This window comes from Bombina bombina, chromosome 3 (genome assembly GCF_027579735.1).
Source record: "Bombina bombina isolate aBomBom1 chromosome 3, aBomBom1.pri, whole genome shotgun sequence".
Classification (NCBI taxonomy): Eukaryota; Metazoa; Chordata; class Amphibia; order Anura; family Bombinatoridae; genus Bombina; species Bombina bombina.
In genome coordinates, this window is record NC_069501.1 from 603,966,066 (window position 1) to 603,993,190 (window position 27,125).

The 27,125-nt window shown below is 42.4% G+C and overlaps 1 protein-coding gene across 1 annotated transcript in view; it reads right to left on the minus strand.

The window, feature by feature from the left end:
• Positions 1-2,702: 2,702 nt before the first annotated feature.
• The window catches only part of RLF (RLF zinc finger), a 200,127-nt gene continuing 175,704 nt past the window's right edge, over positions 2,703-27,125 (minus strand). The window contains exon 4 of the mRNA XM_053707207.1: positions 2,703-7,286. Within this exon, the coding sequence (XP_053563182.1) occupies positions 3,078-7,286 (4,209 nt within the window). The 3' untranslated portion in view covers positions 2,703-3,077. The remainder of the gene's footprint in view (positions 7,287-27,125) is intronic.

Below are 27,125 nucleotides of genomic sequence, written 5' to 3' on the forward strand. Positions count from 1 at the left end.
ACACCACATACTCTTTACCATCCCCGTGGAGATGCTACTTGTTCAGAGCAGGCAAAGAGAATGACTGGGGGGCGGAGCCAGAGGGGGGCTATATGGACAGCTCTTGCTGTGTGCTCTCTTTGCCATTTCCTGTAGGGGAAGAGAATATCCCACAAGTAAGGATGAAGTCGTGGAACGGACACACCAATGTAGGAGAAATGTAAAAACCTGAATTCTTTGCTGCTAACTTAGTGAGATGAAAAGCGGCGTCTAATAAAAGAATTAGCTAGCTTAAGAGCCTTAATTCTGTCCAGAATATCATCTAGTGGGGTCTCCACCTGAAGAGTCTCAAACCAAAAGGCAGCTGCAGTGGTTACAGGAACAATGCACGCTATGGGTTGAAGAAAACCTTGATAAACAAAAATTTTCTTTAGGAGACCCTCTAATTTTTTTATCCATAGGATCATTGAAAGCACAACTGAATTCAATAAGTATAGTTTTACGCTTAGCCAGAGTAGAAATAGCTCCCTCCACCTTAGGGAGGGTCTTCCATGAGTCCCTCATGGTGTCAGATATGGGAAACATTTTCTTAAAAACAGGAGGGGGAGCGAACGAAATACCTGGTCTATCCCACTCCTTAGCAACAATGTCGGCAATCCTCTTAGGGACCGAAAAAACATCAGTGTAAACAGGAACCTCTAGATATTTGCCCATTTTACACAATTTCTCTGGAACTACAATAGGGTCGCAATCATCCAGAGTAGCTAGAACCTCCCTGAGCAATAAACGGAGGTGTTCTAGCTTAAATTTAAATGCCGTCATATCTGAATCTGTCTGAGGGAGTAACTTTCCTGAATCAGAAATCTCTCCCTCAGATAGCAAATCCCTCATCCCTACCTCAGAACATTGTGAGGGAGTATCGGATACGGCAACTAAAGCGTCAGAAGGCTCAGCATTTGTTCTTAACCCAGAGCTACTGCGCTTCCCTTGCAACCCTGGCAGTTTAGATAAAACCTCTGTAAGGGTAGTATTCATAACTGAGGCCATATCTTGCAAGGTGAAAGAATTAGACGCACTAGAAGTACTTGGCGTCGCTTGTGCGGGCGTTACTGGTTGTGACACTTGGGGAGAACTAGATGGCAAAACCTGATTTCCTTCTGTCTGAGAATCATCCAATGCCAAACTCTTATAAGTCAAAATATGCTGTTTGCAATTTATAGACATATCAGTACAAGTGGGACACATTCTAAGAGGGGGTTCCACAATGGCTTCCAAACAAATTGAGCAATGAATTTCCTCAATGTCAGACATGTTGAACAGGCTAGTAGTGAGACAAGCAAGCTTGGAAAACACTTTATTTAATGAAAAAAGCCCACAATTTTCAAAAACGGTACTGTGCCTTTAAGAGAAAAAAAAGACATACACAAACTGCAAAAATTGCCTCAAATTTCCGAAATTTTTACAGTACACCCACTAAGTTATAGTAAGATTGCACCACAAATATCTAAGCAATATACCCTCAAATAAAAAAACCGGATTGACAAATGTCTAAAACTGGTAAAAAAAAACCCTGTCAGCACCTTTGCCACAGCTCTGCTGTGGCCCTACCTGCCCTTAGGGAACGATTCTGTGGGAATAAAGCTTTGATTGGGCCACAGAAGAGTACCAGGACCTCTGGAGACTTGCTTGCTGCTTGCCTGCATCAACTAAGTGCGCAACTGAGGCGCAAAAATAGGCCCCGCCCCTCTCACTCGATGTTGCTGGGGCCTACACAAAAACCTTTTTTTGAAAGCCATGTTGGTTATAAAAACCCTTAAATAAGCTAAGTGTACCCTCAAACATATGTCCCATAAAACACAAATGTTTGCCCAATATATTATACACAAACTGAGTGCCCATAAGATTAGCCCTGTATGTAAGCTAGTAATGCCCCTTATATAACTAGGATTACTGCTTACCCTTCCCCTAATGGGGAAACTGTCAGCCTTTCTGAGTTAAAACAGTCTCTGCAGAAAAAAATGACTAAACATACCTCATTGCTGTATAGCAAGAAACCGTTCCTCACACTGAAGTTTTCCTTTACTCCTCAGCTTCTGTGGGAACAGCAGTGGACCTTAGTTACAAATGCTAAGATCATAATCCTACAGGCAGAAATCTTCATCTATGTCCTGCCTGAGAGTAAATAGTACAACACCGGTACCATTTAAAAACAACAAACACTTGATTGAAGATAAAATAAAAACTAACAGTTTAACACCTCTTCTCTTTACCCTTTCAGCTTAGAGCCAGTTAAGAGAATGACTGGGGGGTGGAGTTAAGGGGGGGAGCTATATAAACAGCTCTGCTGCTCTCTTTGCTATTTCCTGTTAGGAAGGACAATATCCCACAAGTAAGGATGAAACCGTGGACTCGGTACATCTTGCAAAAGAAATACATTTATTTACTTCAGACTGAATTAAATACACATAATACACTTCCACTAAATTAAAGTAATTCTAATTAACAGAGAATGCAAAAATAAGGGACATTCTGAACTTTTACCAAATTGCTTAGTGGCAAAAAACAATACTGTAAAAATATTAAGTGTTAAAATATATATATATATATATATATATATATATATATATATATATATATATATATATACATATATACATACACACATACACACACACACATATGTATGCATACACATTTATAAAAAGCTGAAATGCACTATCAAAACAGGTGAAATTTTGTAATTTATTGAAACAGAACTCAAAAAAATATAAGAGGTTGTAGTGTACAATATATTACACAGAGCACTCTTAAGTGCATTTTCATTCAAGTAAGAAAAAAATGTATTTCCCATTGCCCAGGACAATCATGCACAGTTCTAAAGGAAGCCCCATTATATTGATGTCTAAGCACCAACTATTTACTTTTCAGCTGGAAAGATAAATCGAAGTGGACAATTGTGAACACCTAAAATACATTCATGAAATGATACACCTAATTGCACAAAATTTCTACATATTACAAGTCTTTATTTACGATAATCCTTCTGTGTCATTCCAATGGGTTGCTAATACTGGCACACTCAATGATGAGTGTATAACTCATGAAATCCCAACACATAGTTCATCAGTTTTTTTGCCTGAAAACAAATCTATGAGTGGTGTGGTGAATTTAGATCGCTCTAAAACTACTACAGGTCTTTGATAATGCAGTTGTTTTAAAGCCAGGTCTCCACAGTTCGTTAATGCTTTATCTAATATTGTCCTTAAATCCTCAAGAGTAGGAACAGATACAGAGGACTGAACTGTATTAGAAAGCAAGGGCTGGAATCCTCCCAGGCTCCCATGCTCTGAAGTTTTTTCTTGTGGCACACGTCTATTTCGATTTTGGAAGGAGTTTTGTAGTTTGCATTGCTTTGGTGGCTTATATTCAACCTCAGAGTCATCATCTGTTTCCCTACTTTGCTCTAAAAATTTTAAAAAGGATGATTCAAACCCCGTAGGTTTAAAGTTCTTTAACCCAGCATCATTGGGCACATCCTGATCTTGGCTGTTTTTATCTGTGGAACAATGAAATTTTGAATCCTTTGTATGTTGAGGCCACTCAACCAGATTGTTTTCTAGTCTTTGTGTTTTCACAGAACATGCAGTCTCTTTTTCACTAACATTAGCAAAACATTGTTTACTTTTACAAATTTTGACAACAGATTCCCGAATGCAAATAGGAGCTATTTCATTGTTTACTGAAGCACTTAAATTGAAAGAAACTTTTTGAACTGCATCATTTATTTTTGTATCCCCCATCTGCTTCACATGTTCTTCCTTCTGCCCTAAAAGGGTCCTTATACCTTCTTGCAAATCAAGTGTAGGTAATTTGTTTGGACTAAGATTTTTAGACAAAACTGATTCATCATTTTCAAACTGTGGAAAGTTTTTAACACAGAAGACTAATTCAGAAAAATTATTGCTTATGTATGAAGGAGTTATGTTGTGTGATAACTTGTAATGTCGGACAATGCTACTTTCTAACTTTACAACAGATGCACAGCCATGAACCCTACATGGGTACTGTGTTATGTCGACATTTTGAGCACACATTTGCAGAGCTTCTTCTTTTGTTTTAAAATCAATCACATCTTTCTTTGAAACCTTATTTTTCACACGGACCTTTTTTCTCTTGTGAATTGAATGACTGCGAGGTCTTTGATCAACATAGTTTTCCCGCACATCTTTCGACACCTTTGACACATTCTTTCTCTTTCTTCTACCGTCAAAGAGCTTGTATTTCCGTTGATAGGATGATATGTGCTGAGAATAGATTGTGTGGTCAGTAAATGCAGCACCGTAGTCAACATCACAGCAGATTTCAGACATATTGCTTTTAGTTTCTTCAATTTGTTTTTGGTCATCCATTTGTGGTTTAAATTGGTTTTCAGCACAAAAAATATCAAGTTCTTGGATTTCATTTTCAACATGGTTATGGAATTCTTTGTAATGCCTGACAAGGGCCCTTGAACAAATAAAACTCTTACGACATTCTTTAAATTTACAGGTGAATATTTTCCTACTTCTGATATATTCTCTTTTAGACTTTTCTCTGTCCTTTTCTAGGCATAACTGTTCTCTGTTATAGTGGTGTACAATACGGTAATGACGAACTAAGCCCCTTTGGGTTGTAAATGAAGAATTGCATGCTGCATGGATGCAATTAAATGGTTTGTGATATTTATTTAATATATAGCACAGTTTCCCTTGTGCAACAGTTCGCTTACTTCCTCTACCCTTTCTGCTTTCAAAGTCCTCTCCAAAACAGCTTGATATACTGACCCCATTACCAGTATATGTTACATCAGAAAATGAACCTGATCCCCTTGCAGTTTCATTTCTCTTAAATTTTCTCAAGCGGCTGCTGTGTCTTTCTTTTTTAAAATGTTTTTCACTTTGTTTGTTCTCAAGTGTTTTATGCCGTGCTTTATTTACTCTCTCTTTCCCTATAAGATGCTTTTGTCTATAGTGGATTCTTAGGAGAGTTCTCCTTGTAAATGATCTATGGCAAATATGACACTCAAACGGAGAATATTTTTTATGAAACATCTCCAACTTAAGTGTTTCTTCCCTTGTATAGTGATGCTTTTTTACATAGTGCACTAATAATGCATCTTTTGTCACAAATGCTTTTTTGCAACCTTTAAGCTCACAGAAATACGGCTTAGCAGACAATTGAGCAAGATAAGGACTTAAAAAATGTTCTTGCTTTTGTGGAGGAGTATAATTCTTGGAGGAGCTAGCTCTATCATCATGATCTGGAGGCGGTATGTTTGTTATACATGCATTAGAGTTTTTCAAATTTAAATGTTTTAGGCTTGTAAGCAGCTCAAATAAGGTATCATCAGAAGCAGACCTGTGATATTCCCCGGAAATCAAGATTTCATTACACTCCTGCTTCACATCACTTGCTGTATGTGGACTGGTAGCACATGTAGGTGTTTGAGAGTCCAAATTTGCATTTGTACTCTCTTCATTAATACCCTCACTTGATAAGCAATTTAAGTTTTTTCCTTCTGCAGTGCAAAAAACATCAGTTGCTTCAGTTGCCTTATTTTGTGTAAACTGCGCTGGACGAAGCATTTGTTGACCACTTTGCTCTTTAACTGCATTCTTGCTAAAATAATCAAAATGTGTTCCTTGACTCAAAGAAGTTTCTGAATCAGAAGAGCAATCATTTTTATTAGGAGATGAATCTGAGAAAGTTGATTGCTTGCAATTTTGCACTCCAGTAAAAGACGGTATTCTCATTTCAGTCACTAAATCTCTCTTTGACAGTGTGGGACTGTTGCTGCAAATGCTCTCTCTATCATGATAAGAATACAACTGTGCTTGAAGCGAAGAGGGAAGAAAGCTTTCTTGTTCATTCTTGATTTCCTTAAATACACATGTTTCATTATCATTGTTTTTACCAAAAAGTGTTTGGTGAGAGGCAATATGTTCCCGGAGTTCAGAAGTACAATAAAAGAATTTTTTACAACCTGGAAAATTGCATGTGAATGAAGCGTCTCTGAAATGTTGTGCTTCATGGTGATAAAGAAGCCCTAAATCAGTGAAAACCAAGCTGCACCCCTCTAACTCACACTTAAATTGCAACTCCAAATGGGATTGCCTGTGGATTAGTAGTTCATTAATGGACTTAAACATGGCATTGCAATCTAAAGATACACACATAAAAGGCAGTGGTCCTAAATGAATTCTCTTGTGCTGCCTCAGATGAAAATTGGTTATGAAATGTCGTCTACAATATGCACATTTTTCTCTCAAGTTTTTCATAAGCAAATAGTGCTCTGCATTTTCATCGTTGTTACTGTGCTCCCCTTTCAGGTGTATACTTAAATATTTAAATTGTTTGAATTCCCTCGAACAGTTAGTGCCAGGACATGGATACACATCTCTGTCTTGCAGATTTCGATCTTGGATTGCTTTGAATGATAGATAACCATTAGCTTTAAACTCATCCTCTACATAGTCCTCCTCTAAGCTGTATACACTTTTTTCATTTTTCTTTTTCTTTTTAGGTCTGTGACGTGTAGGCATAGTCATATGCCCCATGACATGGGTAACAAAAATTTCCTTCTTCTTGATTTTTTTAAGACACACGGGGCAAGTATACACTCCGTCTTCAAGGTGCATTTTAGCATGATGGAGAATTCTAGCCTCAATTATTTCCTTTTTGCAGATCACACAGAAAAATTTATATTGAAGCCAACGTTTATACCTTTCTGACGATCCAACTGGTTTTCTCACTCTATGGCTCTGAAACACATCTGACATATCTTCTGGAGAAAATTGTGTTTCATTTAGATTGTTCTCAGAGCTACACAAAGGAGAAGTTAAAACATCCGGGACATTAGTAGAAGGTCCTTCATAGTTCTCTTCCTCAGCATCTGAAGATTCTTTGCCTAATAGCTTAAGGCAATGACGTTTTAAAGTTTTCCAATCCCAGAATTCCGGATCAAACATCCAGTGGCTCTTCAAAGCTAGCAAGAGTTCACAACGAAGGGAATTTGAAATAACAGAGGTTTCCTCGTCATTCTTCTGATCTGGCTGCATGAAAAGATCTTCTAATGTGTTTAAAGCATCAGCAGTTGGTTCAAATAAAAATTCTGTTAGCTGACAGGCTCTTCTCACTTCTAAATCTTGTGGTAAGAGGCAAGCAATTGTTTTGCAAACAGAAGATTTTGTTGTATCTGTTTCATTTGACTGGATCTGAAGAGCACGAATGCATAAAACTATTGAAACCGAGACACCAGCATCTCCAGCCTACAAAAAAAAAAAAGAAATGTCAGTCACATTTTATTTTAGTAGTTAAAATATATCATCTGAAAACCATTAGTATAACTTTCAATACCCACACTCTGAAAAACAACATTTAAGCTTGATGAATTAAATCTCTTTCATGATGGTGAGAATTCACTTTCTAGAGCTTTGCATATCCCCTGCACTCCCCTACCATACTCAATCATTTATATGGCCATATAGAAGAAAAAAAGCTAGAAACACAGGAAAAGGCAAAAGTGGGGCAAACATCATGCATGTGGGACTCTTAACATTATGAAATAAGCACGTTAGATCTAAGCAGTAAAGTCCACGAGACAACCATGACTGTGAAGGACACATACAGAAGAAGGTAGGTTATTGGATTAGTACTTTCCTGTCAAATGCCACCTCATCCACGTTTAATATAAAAAGAAGGCACTCCAATGGCACAATATCTCTGATAAAACCAGAGCACAGATCCCAGACACCACACACACACACACAAGATTGGTACTCACAAGTAGGGCACACTATATCATCAGTGCAAACAACGCAAACTGGGTGAATTTGAAGCTCTTCAACTAGCTAGCTGGTTATTCAAATCTTTTTGGCTTATCTGTAGCCAAAGCAGATTTATCCAAATGTTGTTTCAAAGAAACTGCAAACGAGAAATACCTTTTTGGCAAATTAACAACCCCTCTACACAATATGATGGTATTTTATATAAACACTTTTGCTCCTTTAGGATGTTCCATGCCGTCCTAACAGTGCTCGACTTTTACTCCATTAGGACGGCATGGAACGTCCTATCTTATATGGCATCCTGCAGCTTCCTCCTTTGACGTAGGCAAGGATCGGCATGGGGCATGTGCCTAGCAGCGTAGGCAGTCCTCCATGATCCGATCGTTCTGATGTGAAAACTATAGTACCACCCCAAAAAGGGTTAAAATGTTAAAAAAAGAAAATTTATGCTTACCTGAAAAATGTATTTCTTTTTGGATACGATGAGTCCACGGATTTCATCCTTACTTATGGGATATCGCCTCCTGGTCAGCAGGAGGAGGCAAAGAGCACCACAGCAGAGCTGTATAAATAGTTCCTCCCTTCCCTCCCACTCCAGTCATTCGACCGAAGTTAGGAAGAGAAAGGAAAAGCCAAGGTGCAGAGGTGACTGAAGTTTAACAAAAAGAAAGACCTGTCTCTTAAAACAGGGCGGGCCCTGGACTCATCGTATCCAAAAAGAAATACATTTATCAGGTAAGCATAAATTTTCTTTTCTTTTTTAAGATACGAGTCCACGGATTTCATCCTTACTTGTGGGATACAATACCAAAGCTATAGTACATGGATGAAAAGGGAGGGACAAGACAGGCAACCTAAACTGAAGGCACCACTGCTTGAAGAACCTTCCTCCCAAACCAGCCTCAGCCGAGGCAAAAATATAAAATTTGGAAAAAGTGTGAAGAGACGACCAAGTTGCAGCTTTGCAAATCTGTTCAACAGAAGCATAATTTTTGAATGCCCATGAGGAAGCCACAGCCCTAGTGGAATAAGCCGTAATTCGTTGAGGAGGCTGCTGTCTAGCAGTCTCATATGCAAAACGGATGATACTCTTCAGCCAAAAAGAAAGAGGTAGCCGTAGCTTTCTGACCCCTACGTTTTCCTGAAAAAACGATAAACAAAGAAGACGATTGTCAAAAAATCCTTAGTCACTTGTAAGTAAAACTTTAAAGCACGGACTACGTCTAAATTATGTAACAGACGTTCCTTCTTAGGAGGAGGATTAGGACACAATGAAGGAACAACAATCTCCTGATTAATATTCTTGTTTGAAAACAACTTTAGGAAGAAAACCAGGATTAGTACGTAACACCACCTTATCCGAATGAAAAATAAGATAAGGAGAATCAACCAGAAATAAGACTTTCCAAGATAATAACTTAATATCAATGGAATGTATAGGTTCAAACGGAACCCCTTGAAGAACTCCAAGAACTAAATTTAAACTCCAAGGAGGAGTAATTGGTCTATATAAAGGCCTGATTCTAGTCAGAGCCTGGCAAAAAGATTGTACATCTTGAACACCTGCCAGACGCTTGTGTAACAAAATAGATAAAGCAGAAATCTGTCCCTTTAAGGAACTTGCTGACAGCCACTTCTCCAATCCTTCTTGGAGAAAGGACAAAACCCTAGGAATCCTAACCCTACTCCATGAGTAGCCCTTGGATTCACACCAATAAAGATATTTACGCCATATCTTATGGTAAATTTCCCTAGTAACAGACTTACGTGCCTCAATTAATGTATCTATGACCGAATCAGAAAACCCTCGCTTAGATAAAATTAAGCGTTCAATCTCCAAGCAGTCAGCTGCAGAGAAACTAGATTCGGATGATGGAAGGGACCCTGAATGAGAAGGTCTTTCCTCAATGGGAGCTTCCACGGTGGCTGAGATGACATGTCCACCAGATCCGCATACCAAATCCTGCGAGGCCACGCAGGAGCAATGAGAATTACCAACGCCCTCTCCTGTTTGACTCGAGCAATCACCCTGGGAAGAAGAGCAAACGGAGGAAATACATAAGCTAGGCTGAAAGACCAAGGCACTGCCAGGGCATCTATCAGCTCCGCCTAGGGATCCCTGGATCTGGACCTGTATCTTGGAAGCATGGCATTCTAACAAGATGCCATGAGATCCAACTCCGGCCTGCCCCATCTAAGAATCAAGTTGGAAAATATCTCCGGATGTAGTTCCCATTCCCCCCGGATGAAATGTCTGCCTGCTCAGAAAGTTTGCCTCCCAGTTTTCCACCCCTGGGATGTAGATCGCTGACAGATGGCAGGAGTGAGACTCCGCCCACTGTATTATCATGGCTACTTCTGTCATCGCTAAGGAACTCCTTGTTCCTCCCTGATGATTGATGTAAGCTACCGTCATGTTGTCCGACTGAAATCTGATTAATTGGGCCAAAGCCAACTGAGGCCAAGCCGATGAGCATTGAATATTGCAATCAACTCCAGGATATTGATGGGAAGTAGAGACTCCGCCAGAGTCCATGCACCCTAAGCCCTTAGGGAGTTCCAAACTGCTCCCCAACCTAACAGACTGGCATCCATTGTCACTATCACCCAAGAGTGTCTGCGGAGACGGATGATCCAGTGACAACCACCATAGAAGAGAATCCCTTGTCTCCTGATCTAGATATATTAGAGGAGACAGATCTGTATAATCTCCATTCCACTGCCTGAGCATGCTCAATTGCAGAGGCCTGAGATGAAACCGCGCAAATGGTACAATGTCCATTGCCGGCACCATCAATCCGATTACCTCCATGCACTGAGCCACTGACAGACGAGGATTGGACTGAATGGTTCAACATGTATTCAGAATCTTTAACTTTCTGACCTCAGTCAGAAAAATCTTCCATTGAAATAGAGTTGATTACAGTTACCAGAAAGGGCACCCTTGTCTGAGGAACTAATGAACTCTTTTCCAGGTTTACCTTCCACCCTTGGGTCCTTAGGAAGGAAAGCACAATGTCGGTATGGGACCTTGCCAGTTGAAATGATGACGCCTGGATCAGTAGATCGTCCAGATAAGGCACCACCGCTATGCCTCGCGGCCTTAGAACCGCCAACAAAGACCCCAGAACTTTTGTAAACATTCTGGGCGCCGTTGCCGATCCGAAAGGGAGAGCCACAAACTGAAAATGTTTGTCCAGAAAGACAAACCTCAGGAACTTGTGATGATCTCTGTGGATAGGAACATGAAGGTACGCATCCTTTAAATCCACGGTTGACATAAATTGACCTTCCTGGATCAATGGAAGAATGGTACGAATAGTTTCCATCTTGAAAGATGGAACTCTGAGAAACTTGTTTAGACTCTTGAGATCTAAAATAGGTCTGAAAGTTCCCTCTTCTTTTGGGGACTACAAACAGATTTGAGTAAAACCCCTGTCCCTGAACTGGAACAGGACAGATTAATCCCATGGAGAAGAGGTCTCTTACACAACGTAAGAACACCTCTCTTTTTATCTGGTCTACAGACAATTGTGAAAGGAGAAACCTTCCTCTGGGGGAAGAATTTCTGAACTCCACTTTGTATCCCTGAGACACTATATCTATTGCCCAGGGATCCTGAACATCTCACATCCAAGCCTGGGTGAAGGACAGCCTGCCCCCCACTAGATCCGGTCCCGGATCAGGGGCCAACCCTTCATGCTGACTTGGGAACAGCAGCAGGCTTCTCTGATTGTTTACCGTTGTTCCAAGACTGGTTGGGTCTCCAGGTAGACTTGGATTGCGAATAGTTTCCTTCCTGTTTAGAAGAAGAGGAAGGGGGGGATTCCCTTGAAATTTCGAAAGGAACGAAAATTACTCTGTCGACCTCTCTGTTTGGATTTTTTATCCTGAGGTAGAAGATGACCCTTGCCTTCCGTGATATCGGAAATAATTTCCTTCAAGTCAGGTCCGAACAGGGTATTCCCCTTGTAAGGACTAGCTAAAAGCTTAGACTTTGAGGACACATCAGCAGACCAAGATTTCAACCACAAGGCTCTGCGTGCTAAGATGGAGAAACCCGAGCTCTTAGCCGCCAGTTTGGTAATCTGCAGAGAAGTGGCTGTAATAAAGGAATGAGCTAATTTAAGAGCTTTAATCCTATCCTGTATCTCTTCCAAAGAAGTCTCAGTTTTAAGAGATTCCTCCAGAGCATCAAACCAATAAGCAGCCGCACTAGTAACTAACAATGCAGGCTGCCGGTTGCAATAACAATCCCTGATGAACATAAATTTTATTAAGAATACCCTCTAATTTCTTATCCATAGGGTCCTTGAAAGCACAACTATCCTCAATAGGAATAGTAGTACGTTTAGCCAAAGTATAAATAGCCCCTTCCACCATAGGGACCATCTGCCAAGAGTCCCTAATAGCGCCAGCTATAGGGTACATCTTCTTGAAAACCGGAGAAGGACAGAAAGGAATACCTGGTCTCTCCCATTCCTTAGCAATAATCTCTGAAGTTCTTTTAGGAACTGGAAAAACATCAGAATAAGCAGTAACTTCTTGGTATCTGTCCAGCTTACTCAATTTTTCTGGAGGAACCACAATTGAATCGCAGTCGTCCAGAGTCACCAAAACCTCCCTCAGTAACAGACGGAGGTGTTCAAGCTTAAATCTGAAAGAAACTACTTCTGAATCTGTGACGGGCAAGACACTACCTGAGTCAGAAAGTTCCCCCTCAGATAGGACCTCCATACCCTCCAATTCAGAGCTCTGTGAAGGTATATCTGAAATCGCCAACAGAGCATCAGAAGCTGTATTAACCCCATGGGCCTCCTTTCTTTTGAGTTTGCCTTGAAATACGGGAAAAGCAGACAACGCTTCAGAAAGTGAGGATGACATAACAGACGCAATGTCCTTTAAAGTAATTGCCACAGAGGTACTTGGCTCCGCTTGCGCCGACGTTAAGGGCTGTGACGCTTGGGGAGAATGATGTGGCATACTCTGTATCTCATCAGTAGAACCCTGAGAAACATCCACTGTAGACAATTTTTTTATCAAAGAAAATTTGCTCTCTAAATTGAAGAGCCCTATCAATGCATGCAGGACAAAAAGTAACCGGGGGTTCCACATTAGCATTTAAACACATGGAACACGTAACATTTTGAAGGTCTTCCATGTTAAGAATAAAGCAAACAAAATTGTGGTTGTGTCTTCTTCAAGTAATAAAACAAATTTGTGTCAAAAAAATAAGGAATAAAAACAGCCTAAAATGAGTGCTGGCTACCAATCCCTTTAAACAAAAACTGTGTACTGTGCCTTTAAAAATGTTAAAATTAACAATTTTACTGAACATAGCAAAAAAACTTACAGTTTATCAAATGAAAGTCACCTCCGCCTCAACAACTCTGCTGAGGCGCCTACCTTGCCCCCACGGAACACTGATCACTTTGTCCAAGTATCTAGAACCGCCAGGTTTAATCGTTAAACCATGCGGTCATAGCCAGCACTCTCCGAGCTAGCTGCATGTAACTTGCGGCATATCTGAAGAACCAGGAAGATCCAATGCTGGGATCACGTGGGAACAACTAATGCGCGTCTAAAGCGTGCAAAACTAAGCTCCGCCTTCGTGAGCGTAAATAAACAAAATATCCGAACCCAGCAAATATTGTAATAAAAACAATGCCGGTTATCCAAAAACAGTTGCATATTCTATTCCCGATTAGCCCATACAACCTGTTCAGCCCATAAGCACGTAGTACACAACAGAATCCATACATGCCCTATACCGGAACGTCCCGGAATGAATGTCCCCAGCGTCCTGCCCATATCCCTACTATGTCAAAAGAAAGAGAGAAGGGAGAAAAATAAATAACCATGTCATGTCAAAAAGACAAAGGTAACAGCACAGGGAGAAAAACTTTTAACAAATAAAGTAAAATATTCCCATAACAGGTAAGAAAACGTCCAGCCCATTCTGAGTTAATTCATCTCCCAGAGAAAAAAAGGCTGCACATACCTTAAAGCTGAGCGACAGCATGATCTCTCACAGGGACAAGACTCTTACACACTTCTGTCACCCTGTGAAAACATGTTGGGCCTTATCAATAAACAAATAGACTGGCGAACCAGTCATGAGGAAGTGGTGTCTGTTTTGAATTTAGCAAATAAATTGCTTATAGTACTATACTATACTATAGTACCAATGCTGAACGAGTTCATAACCCACAAAAGTTCATAAAAGCCATAGTGCAGGGGTCCGCTCTGCGTTATAAACCCGTAGCCGACAATATGTGAGTCTAGATGATAAATACTAGAACAGCAATACCTATGCGCTAAAAAGATCAAAGCTTTAGGAGCTAGCGGTTTGTTCACTCACCCACCAAATATGGAAATGTAACGTCTCGAACTGAAGTAGAAGTAAGCCGGTGTCCTAAGATAGCATACTTGCACAGACGGTAAAAACCTTCTTGCTGTGTTAGCTCTGTGTGGCGTACCACGTGCTCAGGAACAGGCCAATCGTCAGCCCAAACTGCTCGTACACTTGATGACGTCACCGTCAGCTGGGGGACTCAGTAGCCAATCAGATGGTGCAGTCCCACTATTGAAGATTCTTCGTATCGAGCAACTTGTATCCAAATCCACAAGGTGATATTCTTAATGACGTCACCGTCAGCTGGGGGACTCTGTAACCAATCAGATGGTGCAGTCCCGCTTTTGAAAATTCTTCCTTGTGAACGAAGTTTTCTTGTCTTCACTAACCCAGTGTTGCTGTATGTTGTTTTCATACAATTTTAAGGAATAAAGCTACAACTGATTTTCAACAACTTGTTCTGGATTTGCTTCTTTTTACATGTTGGGCCTTAGTTAACATTTGCTAAGACCATCATCAGAAGGGCAGCAATCAATATGGGAGGCGCAGTGAAAGTTTAGTCCCACCAGTTCCCAATGCTTTAAAGCCACCTGTAGCTCTACTCTAGAGGCTGACAAGGAATACGGCTACACCCTATATAAAATAGCACTCACTGGTACCATTTTAAAAATAATAAACTCTTGATTGAAGAATATAAACTAACACCTCACTTTACCTCTTCCTACCACTAACACAGGCAAAGAGAATGACTGGAGTGGGAGGGAAGGGCAGAGCTATTTATACAGCTCTGCTGTGGTGCTCTTTGCCTCCTCCTGCTGACCAGGATGCGATATCCCACAAGGATGAAATCGGTGGACTCATCGTATCTTAAAAAAGAAATATATAAAATACTGCAATGCATTTCCCAATACAAATGGTATTGCTTCCTCAGGCAAAAACAGAATTTATGCTTACCTGATAAATTACTTTCTCTTGTGGTGTATCCAGTCCACGGATTCATCCTTTACTTGTGGGATATTCTCCTTCCTAACAGGAAGTGGCAAAGAGAGCACACAGCAGAGCTGTCCAGATAGCTCTCCCTCTAGCTCCACCCCCAGTCATTCGACCGAAGGTTAGGAAGAAAAAGGAGAAACCATAGGGTGCAGTGGTGACTGTAGTTTAAACTAAAAATCTACCTGACTAATAGCCAGGGCGGGCCGTGGACTGGATACACCACAAGAGAAAGTAATTTATCAGGTAAGCATAAATTCTGTTTTCTCTTGTAAGGTGTATCCAGTCCACGGATTCATCCTTTACTTGTGGGATACCAATACCAAAGCTTTAGGACACGGATGAAGGGAGGGAACAAGACAGGTACCTTAAACGGAAGGCACCACTGCTTGTAAAACCTCTCTCTCAAAAATAGCCTCAGAAGAAGCAAAAGTATCGAATTTGTAAAATTTTGAAAAACAGAATTTATGTTTACCTGATAAATTACTTTCTCCAACGGTGTGTCCGGTCCACGGCGTCATCCTTACTTGTGGGATATTCTCTTCCCCAACAGGAAATGGCAAAGAGCCCAGCAAAGCTGGTCACATGATCCCTCCTAGGCTCCGCCTACCCCAGTCATTCGACCGACGTTAAGGAGGAATATTTGCATAGGAGAAACCATATGGTACCGTGGTGACTGTAGTTAAAGAAAATAAATTATCAGACCTGATTAAAAAAACCAGGGCGGGCCGTGGACCGGACACACCGTTGGAGAAAGTAATTTATCAGGTAAACATAAATTCTGTTTTCTCCAACATAGGTGTGTCCGGTCCACGGCGTCATCCTTACTTGTGGGAACCAATACCAAAGCTTTAGGACACGGATGAAGGGAGGGAGCAAATCAGGTCACCTAAATGGAAGGCACCACGGCTTGCAAAACCTTTCTCCCAAAAATAGCCTCAGAAGAAGCAAAAGTATCAAACTTGTAAAATTTGGTAAAAGTGTGCAGTGAAGACCAAGTCGCTGCCCTACATATCTGATCAACAGAAGCCTCGTTCTTGAAGGCCCATGTGGAAGCCACAGCCCTAGTGGAATGAGCTGTGATTCTTTCGGGAGGCTGCCGTCCGGCAGTCTCGTAAGCCAATCTGATGATGCTTTTAATCCAAAAAGAGAGAGAGGTAGAAGTTGCTTTTTGACCTCTCCTTTTACCGGAATAAACAACAAACAAGGAAGATGTTTGTCTAAAATCCTTTGTAGCATCTAAATAGAATTTTAGAGCGCGAACAACATCCAAATTGTGCAACAAACGTTCCTTCTTTGAAACTGGTTTCGGACATAGAGAAGGTACGATAATCTCCTGGTTAATGTTTTTGTTAGAAACAACTTTTGGAAGAAAACCAGGTTTAGTACGTAAAACCACCTTATCTGCATTTCTGAAACTCTTCTAGCAGAAGAAATTGCAACTAAAAACAAAACTTTCCAAGATAATAACTTAATATCAACGGAATGCAAGGGTTCAAACGGAACCCCCTGAAGAACTGAAAGAACTAAATTGAGACTCCAAGGAGGAGTCAAAGGTTTGTAAACAGGCTTAATTCTAACCAGAGCCTGAACAAAGGCTTGAACATCTGGCACAGCGGCCAGCTTTTTGTGAAGTAACACAGACAAGGCAGAAATCTGTCCCTTCAGGGAACTTGCAGATAATCCTTTTTCCAATCCTTCTTGAAGGAAGGATAGAATCCTAGGAATCTTAACCTTGTCCCAAGGGAATCCTTTAGATTCACACCAACAGATATATTTTTTCCAAATTTTGTGGTAAATCTTTCTAGTTACAGGCTTTCTGGCCTGAACAAGAGTATCGATAACAGAATCTGAGAACCCTCGCTTCGATAAGATCAAGCGTTCAATCTCCAAGCAGTCAGCTGGAGTGAAACCAGATTCGGATGTTCGAACGGACCCTGAACAAGAAGGTCTCGTCTCAAAGGTAGCTTCCAAGGAGGAGCCGATGACATATTCACCAGATCTGCATACCAAGTCCTGCGTGGCCACGCAGGAGCTATCAAGATCACCGACGCCCTCTCCTGATTGATCCTGGCTACCAGCCTGGGGATGAGAGGAAACGGCGGGAACACATAAGCTAGTTTGAAGGTCCAAGGTGCTACTAGTGCATCCACTAGAGCCGCCTTGGGATCCCTGGATCTGGACCCGTAGCAAGGAACTTTGAAGTTCTGACGAGAGGCCATCAGATCCATGTCTGGAATGCCCCACAGCTGAGTGACTTGGGCAAAGATTTCCGGATGGAGTTCCCACTCCCCCGGATGCAATGTCTGACGACTCAGAAAATCCGCTTCCCAATTTTCCACTCCTGGGATGTGGATAGCAGACAGGTGGCAGGAGTGAGACTCCGCCCATAGAATGATTTTGGTCACTTCTTCCATCGCCAGGGAACTCCTTGTTCCCCCCTGATGGTTGATGTACGCAACAGTTGTCATGTTGTCTGATTGAAACCGTATGAACTTGGCCCTCGCTAGCTGAGGCCAAGCCTTGAGAGCATTGAATATCGCTCTCAGTTCCAGAATATTTATCGGTAGAAGAGATTCTTCCCGAGACCAAAGACCCTGAGCTTTCAGGGATCCCCAGACCGCGCCCCAGCCCATCAGACTGGCGTCGGTCGTGACAATGACCCACTCTGGTCTGCGGAATGTCATCCCTCGTGACAGGTTGTCCAGGGACAGCCACCAACGGAGTGAGTCTCTGGTCTTCTGATTTACTTGTATCTTCGGAGACAAGTCTGTATAGTCCCCATTCCACTGACTGAGCATGCACAGTTGTAATGGTCTTAGATGAATGCGTGCAAAAGGAACTATGTCCATTGCCGCTACCATCAACCCGATCACTTCCATGCACTGAGCTATGGAAGGAAGAGGAACGGAATGGAGTATCCGACAAGAGTCTAGAAGTTTTGTTTTTCTGGCCTCTGTCAGAAAAATCCTCATTTCTAAGGAGTCTATTATTGTTCCCAAGAAGGGAACCCTTGTTGACGGAGATAGAGAACTCTTTTCCACGTTCACTTTCCATCCGTGAGATCTGAGAAAGGCCAGGACAATGTCCGTGTGAGCCTTTGCTTGAGGAAGGGACGACGCTTGAATCAGAATGTCGTCCAAGTAAGGTACTACAGCAATGCCCCTTGGTCTTAGCACAGCTAGAAGGGACCCTAGTACCTTTGTGAAAATCCTTGGAGCAGTGGCTAATCCGAAAGGAAGCGCCACGAACTGGTAATGTTTGTCCAGGAATGCGAACCTCAGGAACCGATGATGTTCCTTGTGGATAGGAATATGTAGATACGCATCCTTTAAATCCACCGTGGTCATGAATTGACCTTCCTGGATGGAAGGAAGAATAGTTCGAATGGTTTCCATCTTGAACGATGGAACCTTGAGAAACTTGTTTAAGATCTTGAGATCTAAGATTGGTCTGAACGTTCCCTCTTTTTTGGGAACTATAAACAGATTGGAGTAGAACCCCATCCCTTGTTCTCTTAATGGAACGGGATGAATCACTCCCATTTTTAACAGGTCTTCTACACAATGTAAGAATGCCTGTCTTTTTATGTGGTCTGAAGACAACTGAGACCTGTGGAACCTCCCCCTTGGGGGAAGTCCCTTGAATTCCAGAAGATAACCTTGGGAGACTATCTCTAGCGCCCAAGGATCCAGAACATCTCTTGCCCAAGCCTGAGCGAAGAGAGAGAGTCTGCCCCCCACCAGATCCGGTCCCGGATCGGGGGCCAACATTTCATGCTGTCTTGGTAGCAGTGGCAGGTTTCTTGGCCTGCTTTCCCTTGTTCCAGCCTTGCATTGGTCTCCAAGCTGGCTTGGCTTGAGAAGTATTACCCTCTTGCTTAGAGGACGTAGCACCTTGGGCTGGTCCGTTTCTACGAAAGGGACGAAAATTAGGTTTATTTTTTGCCTTGAAAGGCCGATCCTGAGGAAGGGCGTGGCCCTTACCCCCAGTGATATCCGAGATAATCTCTTTCAAGTCAGGGCCAAACAGCGTTTTCCCCTTGAAAGGAATGTTAAGTAGCTTGTTCTTGGAAGACGCATCAGCCGACCAAGATTTCAACCAAAGCGCTCTGCGCGCCACAATAGCAAACCCAGAATTCTTAGCCGCTAACCTAGCCAATTGCAAAGTGGTGTCTAGGGTGAAAGAATTAGCCAATTTGAGAGCATTGATTCTGTCCATAATCTCCTCATAAGGAGGAGAATCACTGTCGACCGCCTTTATCAGCTCATCGAACCAGAAACATGCGGCTGTAGCGACAGGGACAATGCATGAAATTGGTTGTAGAAGGTAACCCTGCTGAACAAACATCTTTTTAAGCAAACCTTCTAATTTTTTATCCATAGGATCTTTGAAAGCACAACTATCCTCTATGGGTATAGTGGTGCGTTTGTTTAAAGTGGAAACCGCTCCCTCGACCTTGGGGACTGTCTGCCATAAGTCCTTTCTGGGGTCGACCATAGGAAACAATTTTTTAAATATGGGGGGAGGGACGAAAGGAATACCGGGCCTTTCCCATTCTTTATTAACAATGTCCGCCACCCGCTTGGGTATAGGAAAAGCTTCTGGGAGCCCCGGCACCTCTAGGAACTTGTCCATTTTACATAGTTTCTCTGGGATGACCAACTTGTCACAATCATCCAGAGTGGATAATACCTCCTTAAGCAGAATGCGGAGATGTTCCAACTTAAATTTAAATGCAATCACATCAGGTTCAGCTTGTTGAGAAATGTTCCCTGAATCAGTAATTTCTCCCTCAGACAAAACCTCCCTGGCCCCATCAGACTGAGTTAGGGGCCCTTCAGAAATATTAATATCAGCGTCGTCATGCTCTTCAGTATCTAAAACAGAGCAGTCGCGCTTACGCTGATAAGTGTTCATTTTGGCTAAAATGTTTTTGACAGAATTATCCATTACAGCCGTTAATTGTTGCATAGTAAGGAGTATTGGCGCGCTAGATGTACTAGGGGCCTCCTGAGTGGGCAAGACTCGTGTAGACGAAGGAGGGAATGATGCAGTACCATGCTTACTCCCCTCACTTGAGGAATCATCTTGGGCATCATTGTCATTGTCACATAAATCACATTTATTTAAATGAATAGGAATTCTGGCTTCCCCACATTCAGAACACAGTCTATCTGGTAGTTCAGACATGTTAAACAGGCATAAACTTGATAACAAAGTACAAAAAACGTTTTAAAATAAAACCGTTACTGTCACTTTAAATTTTAAACTGAACACACTTTTTTACTGCAAATGCGAAAAAACATGAAGGAATTGTTCAAAATTCACCAAATTTTCACCACAGTGTCTTAAAGCCTTAAAAGTATTGCACACCAAATTTGGAAGCTTTAACCCTTAAAATAACGGAACCGGAGCCGTTTTGAACTTTAACCCCTTTACAGTCCCTGGTATCTGCTTTGCTGAGACCCAACCAAGCCCCAAGGGGAATACGATACCAAATGACGCCTTCAGAAAGTCTTTTCTAAGTATCAGAGCTCCTCTCACATGCGACTGCATGCCATGCCTCTCAAAAACAAGTGCGCAACACCGGCGCGAAAATGAGGCTCTGCCTATGCTTTGGGAAAGCCCCTAAAGAATAAGGTGTCTAAAACAGTGCCTGCCGATATTATTATATCAAAATACCCAGATAAAATGATTCCTCAAGGCTAAATATGTGTTAATAATCAATCGATTTAGCCCAAAAAAAGTCTACAGTCTTAATAAGCCCTTTTTGAAGCCCTTATTTACAATCGTAATAAACATGGCTTACCGGATCCCAGAGGGAAAATGACAGCTTCCAGCATTACATCGTCTTGTTAGAATGTGTCATACCTCAAGCAGCAAGAGACTGCTCACTGTTCCCCCAACTGAAGTTAATTGCTCTCAACAGTCCTGTGTGGAACAGCCATGGATTTTAGTGACGGTTGCTAAAATCATTTTCCTCATACAAACAGAAATCTTCATCTCTTTTCTGTTTCTGAGTAAATAGTACATACCAGCACTATTTCAAAATAACAAACTCTTGATTGAATAATAAAAACTACAGTTAAACACTAAAAAACTCTAAGCCATCTCCGTGGAGATGTTGCCTGTACAACGGCAAAGAGAATGACTGGGGTAGGCGGAGCCTAGGAGGGATCATGTGACCAGCTTTGCTGGGCTCTTTGCCATTTCCTGTTGGGGAAGAGAATATCCCACAAGTAAGGATGACGCCGTGGACCGGACACACCTATGTTGGAGAAAAGTATGCAGCGAAGACCAAGTCGCTGCCTTACAAATCTGTTCAAAAGAAGCTTCATTTTTTAAAAGCCCATGTGGAAGCCACTGCTCTGGTAGAATGAGCAGTAATTGTTTCAGGAGGCTGCTGGCCAGCAGTCTCATAGGCCAAACGGATGATGCTTTTCAGCCAAAAGGAAAGAGAGGTAGCGGTCGCCTTCTGACCTCTCCTCTTACCAGAATAGATAACAAAGAAGTTGTTTGTCTGAAATCCTTAGTTGCTTGTAAATAGAACTTTTAAAGCACGAACCACATCAAGATTGTGTAACAGACGTTCCTTCTTCGAAGAAGGATTAGGACACAGAGAAGGAACAACAATTTCCTGGTTAATATTCTTATTAGACACAACCTTAGGAAGAAAACCGGGTTTGGTACGCAAAACTACCTTATCTGCATGGAAAACCAAGTAAGGTGAGTCACACTGTAAAGCAGATAACTCTGAAACTCTTCGAGCAGAAGAGATGGCTACCAAAAACAAAACTTTCCAAGATAAAAGTTTAATATCTATGGAATGTAAAGGTTCAAACGGAACCCCTTGCAGAACTGAAAGAACTAAATTCAGACTCCATGGTGGAGCCACAGGTCTATAAACAGGCTTGATTCTGACTAAAGCCTGAGTAAACGCTTGAACGTCTGGTACCTCCGCCAGACGTTTGTGTAAAAGAATAGACAAAGCAGATATCTGTCCTTTTAAGGAACTAGCTGACAAACCTTTCTCCAATCCATCTTGGAGAAAAGACAATATCCTGTGAATCCTAATCTTACTCCATGAGTAACCCTTGGATTCGCACCAACAAAGATATTTTCGCCAAATCTTATGGTAGATTTTCCTGGTGACAGGCTTTCTAGCCTGAATCAGGGTATCGATAACCGACTCAGAGAAACCACGCTTAGATAGAATGGATGTTTGAAAGGACCTTGAAGTAGAAGGTCCTGCCTCATTGGCAGAATCCATGGTGGAACGGATGACATGTCCACTAGGTCTGCATACCAAGTCCTGCGTGGCCACGCAGGCGCTATTAGAATCACCGACGCCCTCTCCTGCTTGATTCTGGCAACCAGACGAGGAAGGAGAGGAAACGGTGGAAACACATAGGCCAGATTGAAGAACCAAGGCGCTGCTAGAGCATCTATCAACACCGTCTGGGGATCCCGGGACCTGGACCCATAAAGAGGAAGTTTGGCATTCTGACGGGACGCCATCAGATCCAATTCTGGAGTGCCCCATAGCTGAGTCAGCTGGGCAAATACCTCCGGGTGGAGTTCCCACTCCCCCGGATGAAAAGTCTGACGACTTAGAAAATCCGCTTCCCAGTTGTCTACTCCTGGGATGTGAATTGCTGAGAGGTGGCAAGAGTGATCCTCCGCCCACCTGATTATTTTGGTTACTTCCATCATTGCTAGGGGACTCCTTGTTCCCCCCTGATGGTTGATGTAAGCTACAGTCGTGATGTTGTCCAACTGGAATCTGATGAATTTGGCTGCAGCTAGCTGAGGCTAAGCCTGAAGAGCGTTGAATATCGCCCTCAGTTCCAGAATGTTTATCGGGAGAAGAGCTTCTTCCCGAGACCATAAGCCCTGAGCTTTCAGGGAGTCCCAGACTGCACCCCAGCCCAACAGACTGGCGTCGGTCGTTACGATGATACACTCTGGTTTGCGGAAACACATTCCCTGAGACAGGTGATCCTGAGACAACCACCAGAGAAGAGAATCTCTGGTCCCCTGGTCCAACTGTATTTGAGGAGACAAATCTGCATAATCCCCATTCCACTGTTTGAGCATGCATAGTTGCAGTGGTCTGAGGTGTATCCGTGCAAAGGGGACTATGTCCATTTAGATCCACAGTAGTCATATATTGACCCTCCTGGATCATTGGTAAGATTGTCCGAATGGTCTCCATCTTGAATGATGGGACTCTGAGTAATTTGTTTAGAATTTTGAGATCCAGGATTGGTCTGAAAGTTCCTTCTTTTTTGGGAACCACAAACAGGTTTGAGTAAAAACCCAGCCCTTGTTCCACAATTGGAACTGGGTGGATCACTCCCATTGTATGAAGGTCTTCGACACAGCGTAAGAACGCCTCTTTCTTTGTCTGGTCTGTAGAAAGACGATAAATGTGGAACCTTCCCCTTGGAGGGGAGTCCTTGAATTCTAGAAGATATTTCTGGGATACAATCTCTAAGCCCAAGGATCGTGTACGTCTCTTGCCCAGGCCTGAGCGAAGAGAGAGAGTCTGCCCCCCACTAGATCCGGTCCCGGATCGGGGGCTACCCCTTCATGCTGTCTTGGAGGCAGCTGCAGGCTTCTTGGCCTGTTTACTCTTGTTCCAGCCCTGGTAAGGTTTCCAGGCTGCCCTGGGTTGGGAAGTGTTACCCTCTTGCTTTGCAGCAGGGGAGGATGAAGCGAGACCGCTCCTGAAATTTAGAAAGTAACGAAAATTATTTTGTTTGTTCTTCGTCTTAAAGGACTAGTCCTGAGGGAGAGCATGGCCTTTTCCCCCAGTGATTTCTGAGATAATCTCTTTCAATTCAGGCCCGAAAAGGGTCTTTCCTTTGAAAGGGATGTTCAGTAGTTTGTATTTCGACGACACATCGGCCGACCAGGACTTTAGCCATAGCGCCCTGCGCGCCAGAATGGCGAAACCTGAATTCTTTGCCGCTAACTTAGCTAGTTGGAAAGCAGCATCTGTGATAAAAGAATTAGCCAGCTTAAGAGCCTTAATTCTGTCCATAATGTCCTCATATGAGGTCTCCGTCTGGAGCGCATCTTCCAGCGCCTCGAACCAGAAAGCAGCTGCAGTAGTTACAGGAACAATGCACACTATAGGTTGGAGAAGAAAACCTTGATGAACAAAATTTTTTTATCCATAGGGTCTTTAAAAGCACAACTGTCCTCAATTGGTATGGTTGTGCGTTTAGCAAGTGAAGAAACAGCCCCCTCCACCTTAGGGACCATCTGCCACGAGTCCCGCGTGGTGTCAGATATGGGGAACATTTTCTTAAAAACAGGAGGGGGAACAAATGGAACACCTGGTCTATCCCACTCCCTAGTTACTATATCCGCAATCCTCTTAGGGACCGGGAACACATCAGTGTAAACAGGAACTTCTAGGTATTTGTCCATTTTAAACAATTTCTCTGGAACCACCAAAGGGTCGCAGTCATCCAGAGTAACTAATACCTCCCTGAGCAATAAGCGGAGGTGTTCAAGTTTAAATTTAAAAGCCAACGTATCTGAGTCTGTCTGAGGAGCAACCTTTCCCGAATCGGAAATTTCTCCCTCAGACAGCACATCCCTCGCCCCCATTTCAGAGCGTTGTGAGTGTATATCGGATACGGCTACTAAAGCGTCAGAATGCTCATAATCTGTTCTTAAAACAGAGCTATCACGCTTTGCAGGTAACACGGGCAGTTTAGATAAAAATACTGAGAGGGTATTATCCATAACTGCCGCCAAGTCTTGTAAGGTAAAAGAGTTAGACACACTAGAGGTGCTAGGCCTCGCTTGAGCGGGCGTAACCGTTTGTGACACTTGGGGAGAGGTTAACGGGCTAACCTCATTACCTTCTGTCTGAGAATCATCTTGGGCCACATCTTTAAGTGCAACAATATGGTCTTTAAAGTGTATAGACATATCAGTACAAGTGGGACACATTTTGAGAGGGGGTTCTACCATGGCTTCTAAACACATTGAACAAGGATTTTCCTTGGTGTCAGACATGTTTAACAGACTAGTAGTAAGACAAACAGGCTTAGAAATCACTTTAATCAAGTAAAAACACACTTTGCCAAAAAAGTTACTGTGCCTTTAAGAGATTAAAAAAGGCACACAATTTTCCAAAACAGTGAAAAATGCAGCAAACCTTTTTGAAATTTTCACAGTATGTGCCTAAAGCATTGGTAAGATTGCACAGCAAGCAAGAAAACACAAATTATGCTTACCTGATAAATTTATTTCTCTTGTGGTGTATCCAGTTTACGGATCATCCATTACTTGTGGGATATTCTCATTCCCAACAGGAAGTTGCAAGAGGACACCCACAGCAGAGCTGTTATATAGCTCCTCCCCTAACTGCCATATCCAGTCATTCGACTAAAAACAAGCCGAGAAAGGAGAAACCATAGGGTGCAGTGGTGACTGTAGTTTAAATTTAAAAATTACCTGCCTTAAAATGACAGGGCGGGCCGTGGACTGGATACACCACAAGAGAAATAAATTTATCAGGGAAGCATAAATTGTGTTTTCTCTTGTAAGGTGTATCCACTCCACGGATCATCCATTACTTGTGGGATACCAATACCAAAGCTAAAGTACACGAATGAAGGGAGGGACAAGGCAGGTACTTAAACGGAAGGTACCACTGCCTGTAAAACCTTTCTCCCAAAAATAGCATCCGAAGAAGCAAAAGTATCAAATTTGTAGAATTTTGAAAAGGTATGAAGCGAAGACCAAGTCGCCGCCTTGCAAATCTGTTCAACAGAAGCCTCATTTTTAAAGGCCCAAGTGGAAGCCACAGCTCTAGTAGAATGAGCTGTAATCCTTTCAGGAGGCTGCTGTCCAGCAGTCTCATAGGCTAAGCGGATTATGCTTCTTAGCCAAAAAGAAAGAGGTTGCCGAAGCCTTTTGACCTCTCCTTAAAGTGCGAACCACGTCCAGATTGTGTAATAGACGTTCCTTCTTTGAAGGATTAGGACACAAGGATGGAACAACAATCTCTTGATTGATATTCTTGTTAGATACCACCTTAGGTAAAAACTCAGGTTTGGTACGTAAGACTACCTTATCCGTATGGAAAATCAGATAAGGAGAATCACATTGTAAGGCAGATAACTCTGAGACTCTGCGAGCCGAGGAAATAGCTACCAAAAAAAGAACTTTCCAAGATAAAAGTTTGATATCTATGGAATGAAGAGGTTCAAACGGAACTCCTTGAAGAACCTTAAGAACCAAATTTAAGCTCCATGGAGGAGCAACAGGTTTAAACACAGGCTTGATTCTAACTAAAGCCTGACAAAATGTCTGAACGTCTGGAACATCTGCCAGACGCTTGTGCAAAAGAATAGACAGCAGAAATCTGTCCCTTTAAGGAACTAGCTGACAATCCTTTTCCAAACCTTCTTGGAGAAAGGATAATATCCTGGGAATCCTGACCTTACTCCATGAGTAACCCTTGGATTCACACCAATAAAGATATTTACGCCATATCTTATGATAAATTTTCCTGGTGACAGGCTTTCGTGCCTGTATTAAGGTATCAATGACTGACTCGGAGAAGCCACGCTTTGATAAAATCAAGCGTTCAATCTCCATGCAGTCAGTCTCAGAGAAATTAGATTTGGATGGTGGAAAGGACCCTGAAGTAGAAGGTCCTGTCTCAGAGGCAGAGTCCATGGTGGAAAGGATGACATGTCCACTAGATCTGCATACCAGGTCCTGCGTGGCCACGCAGGCGCTATCAAAATCACTGATGCTCTCTCCTGCTTGATCTTGGCAATCAGTCGAGGGAGCAGAGGAAACGGTGGAAACACATAAGCCAGGTTGAAAGACCAGGGCGCTGCTAGAGCATCTATCAGCGTCGCCTTGGGATCCCTGGACCTGGATCCGTAACAAGGAAGCTTGGCGTTCTGGCGAGACGCCATGAGATCCAGTTCTGGTTT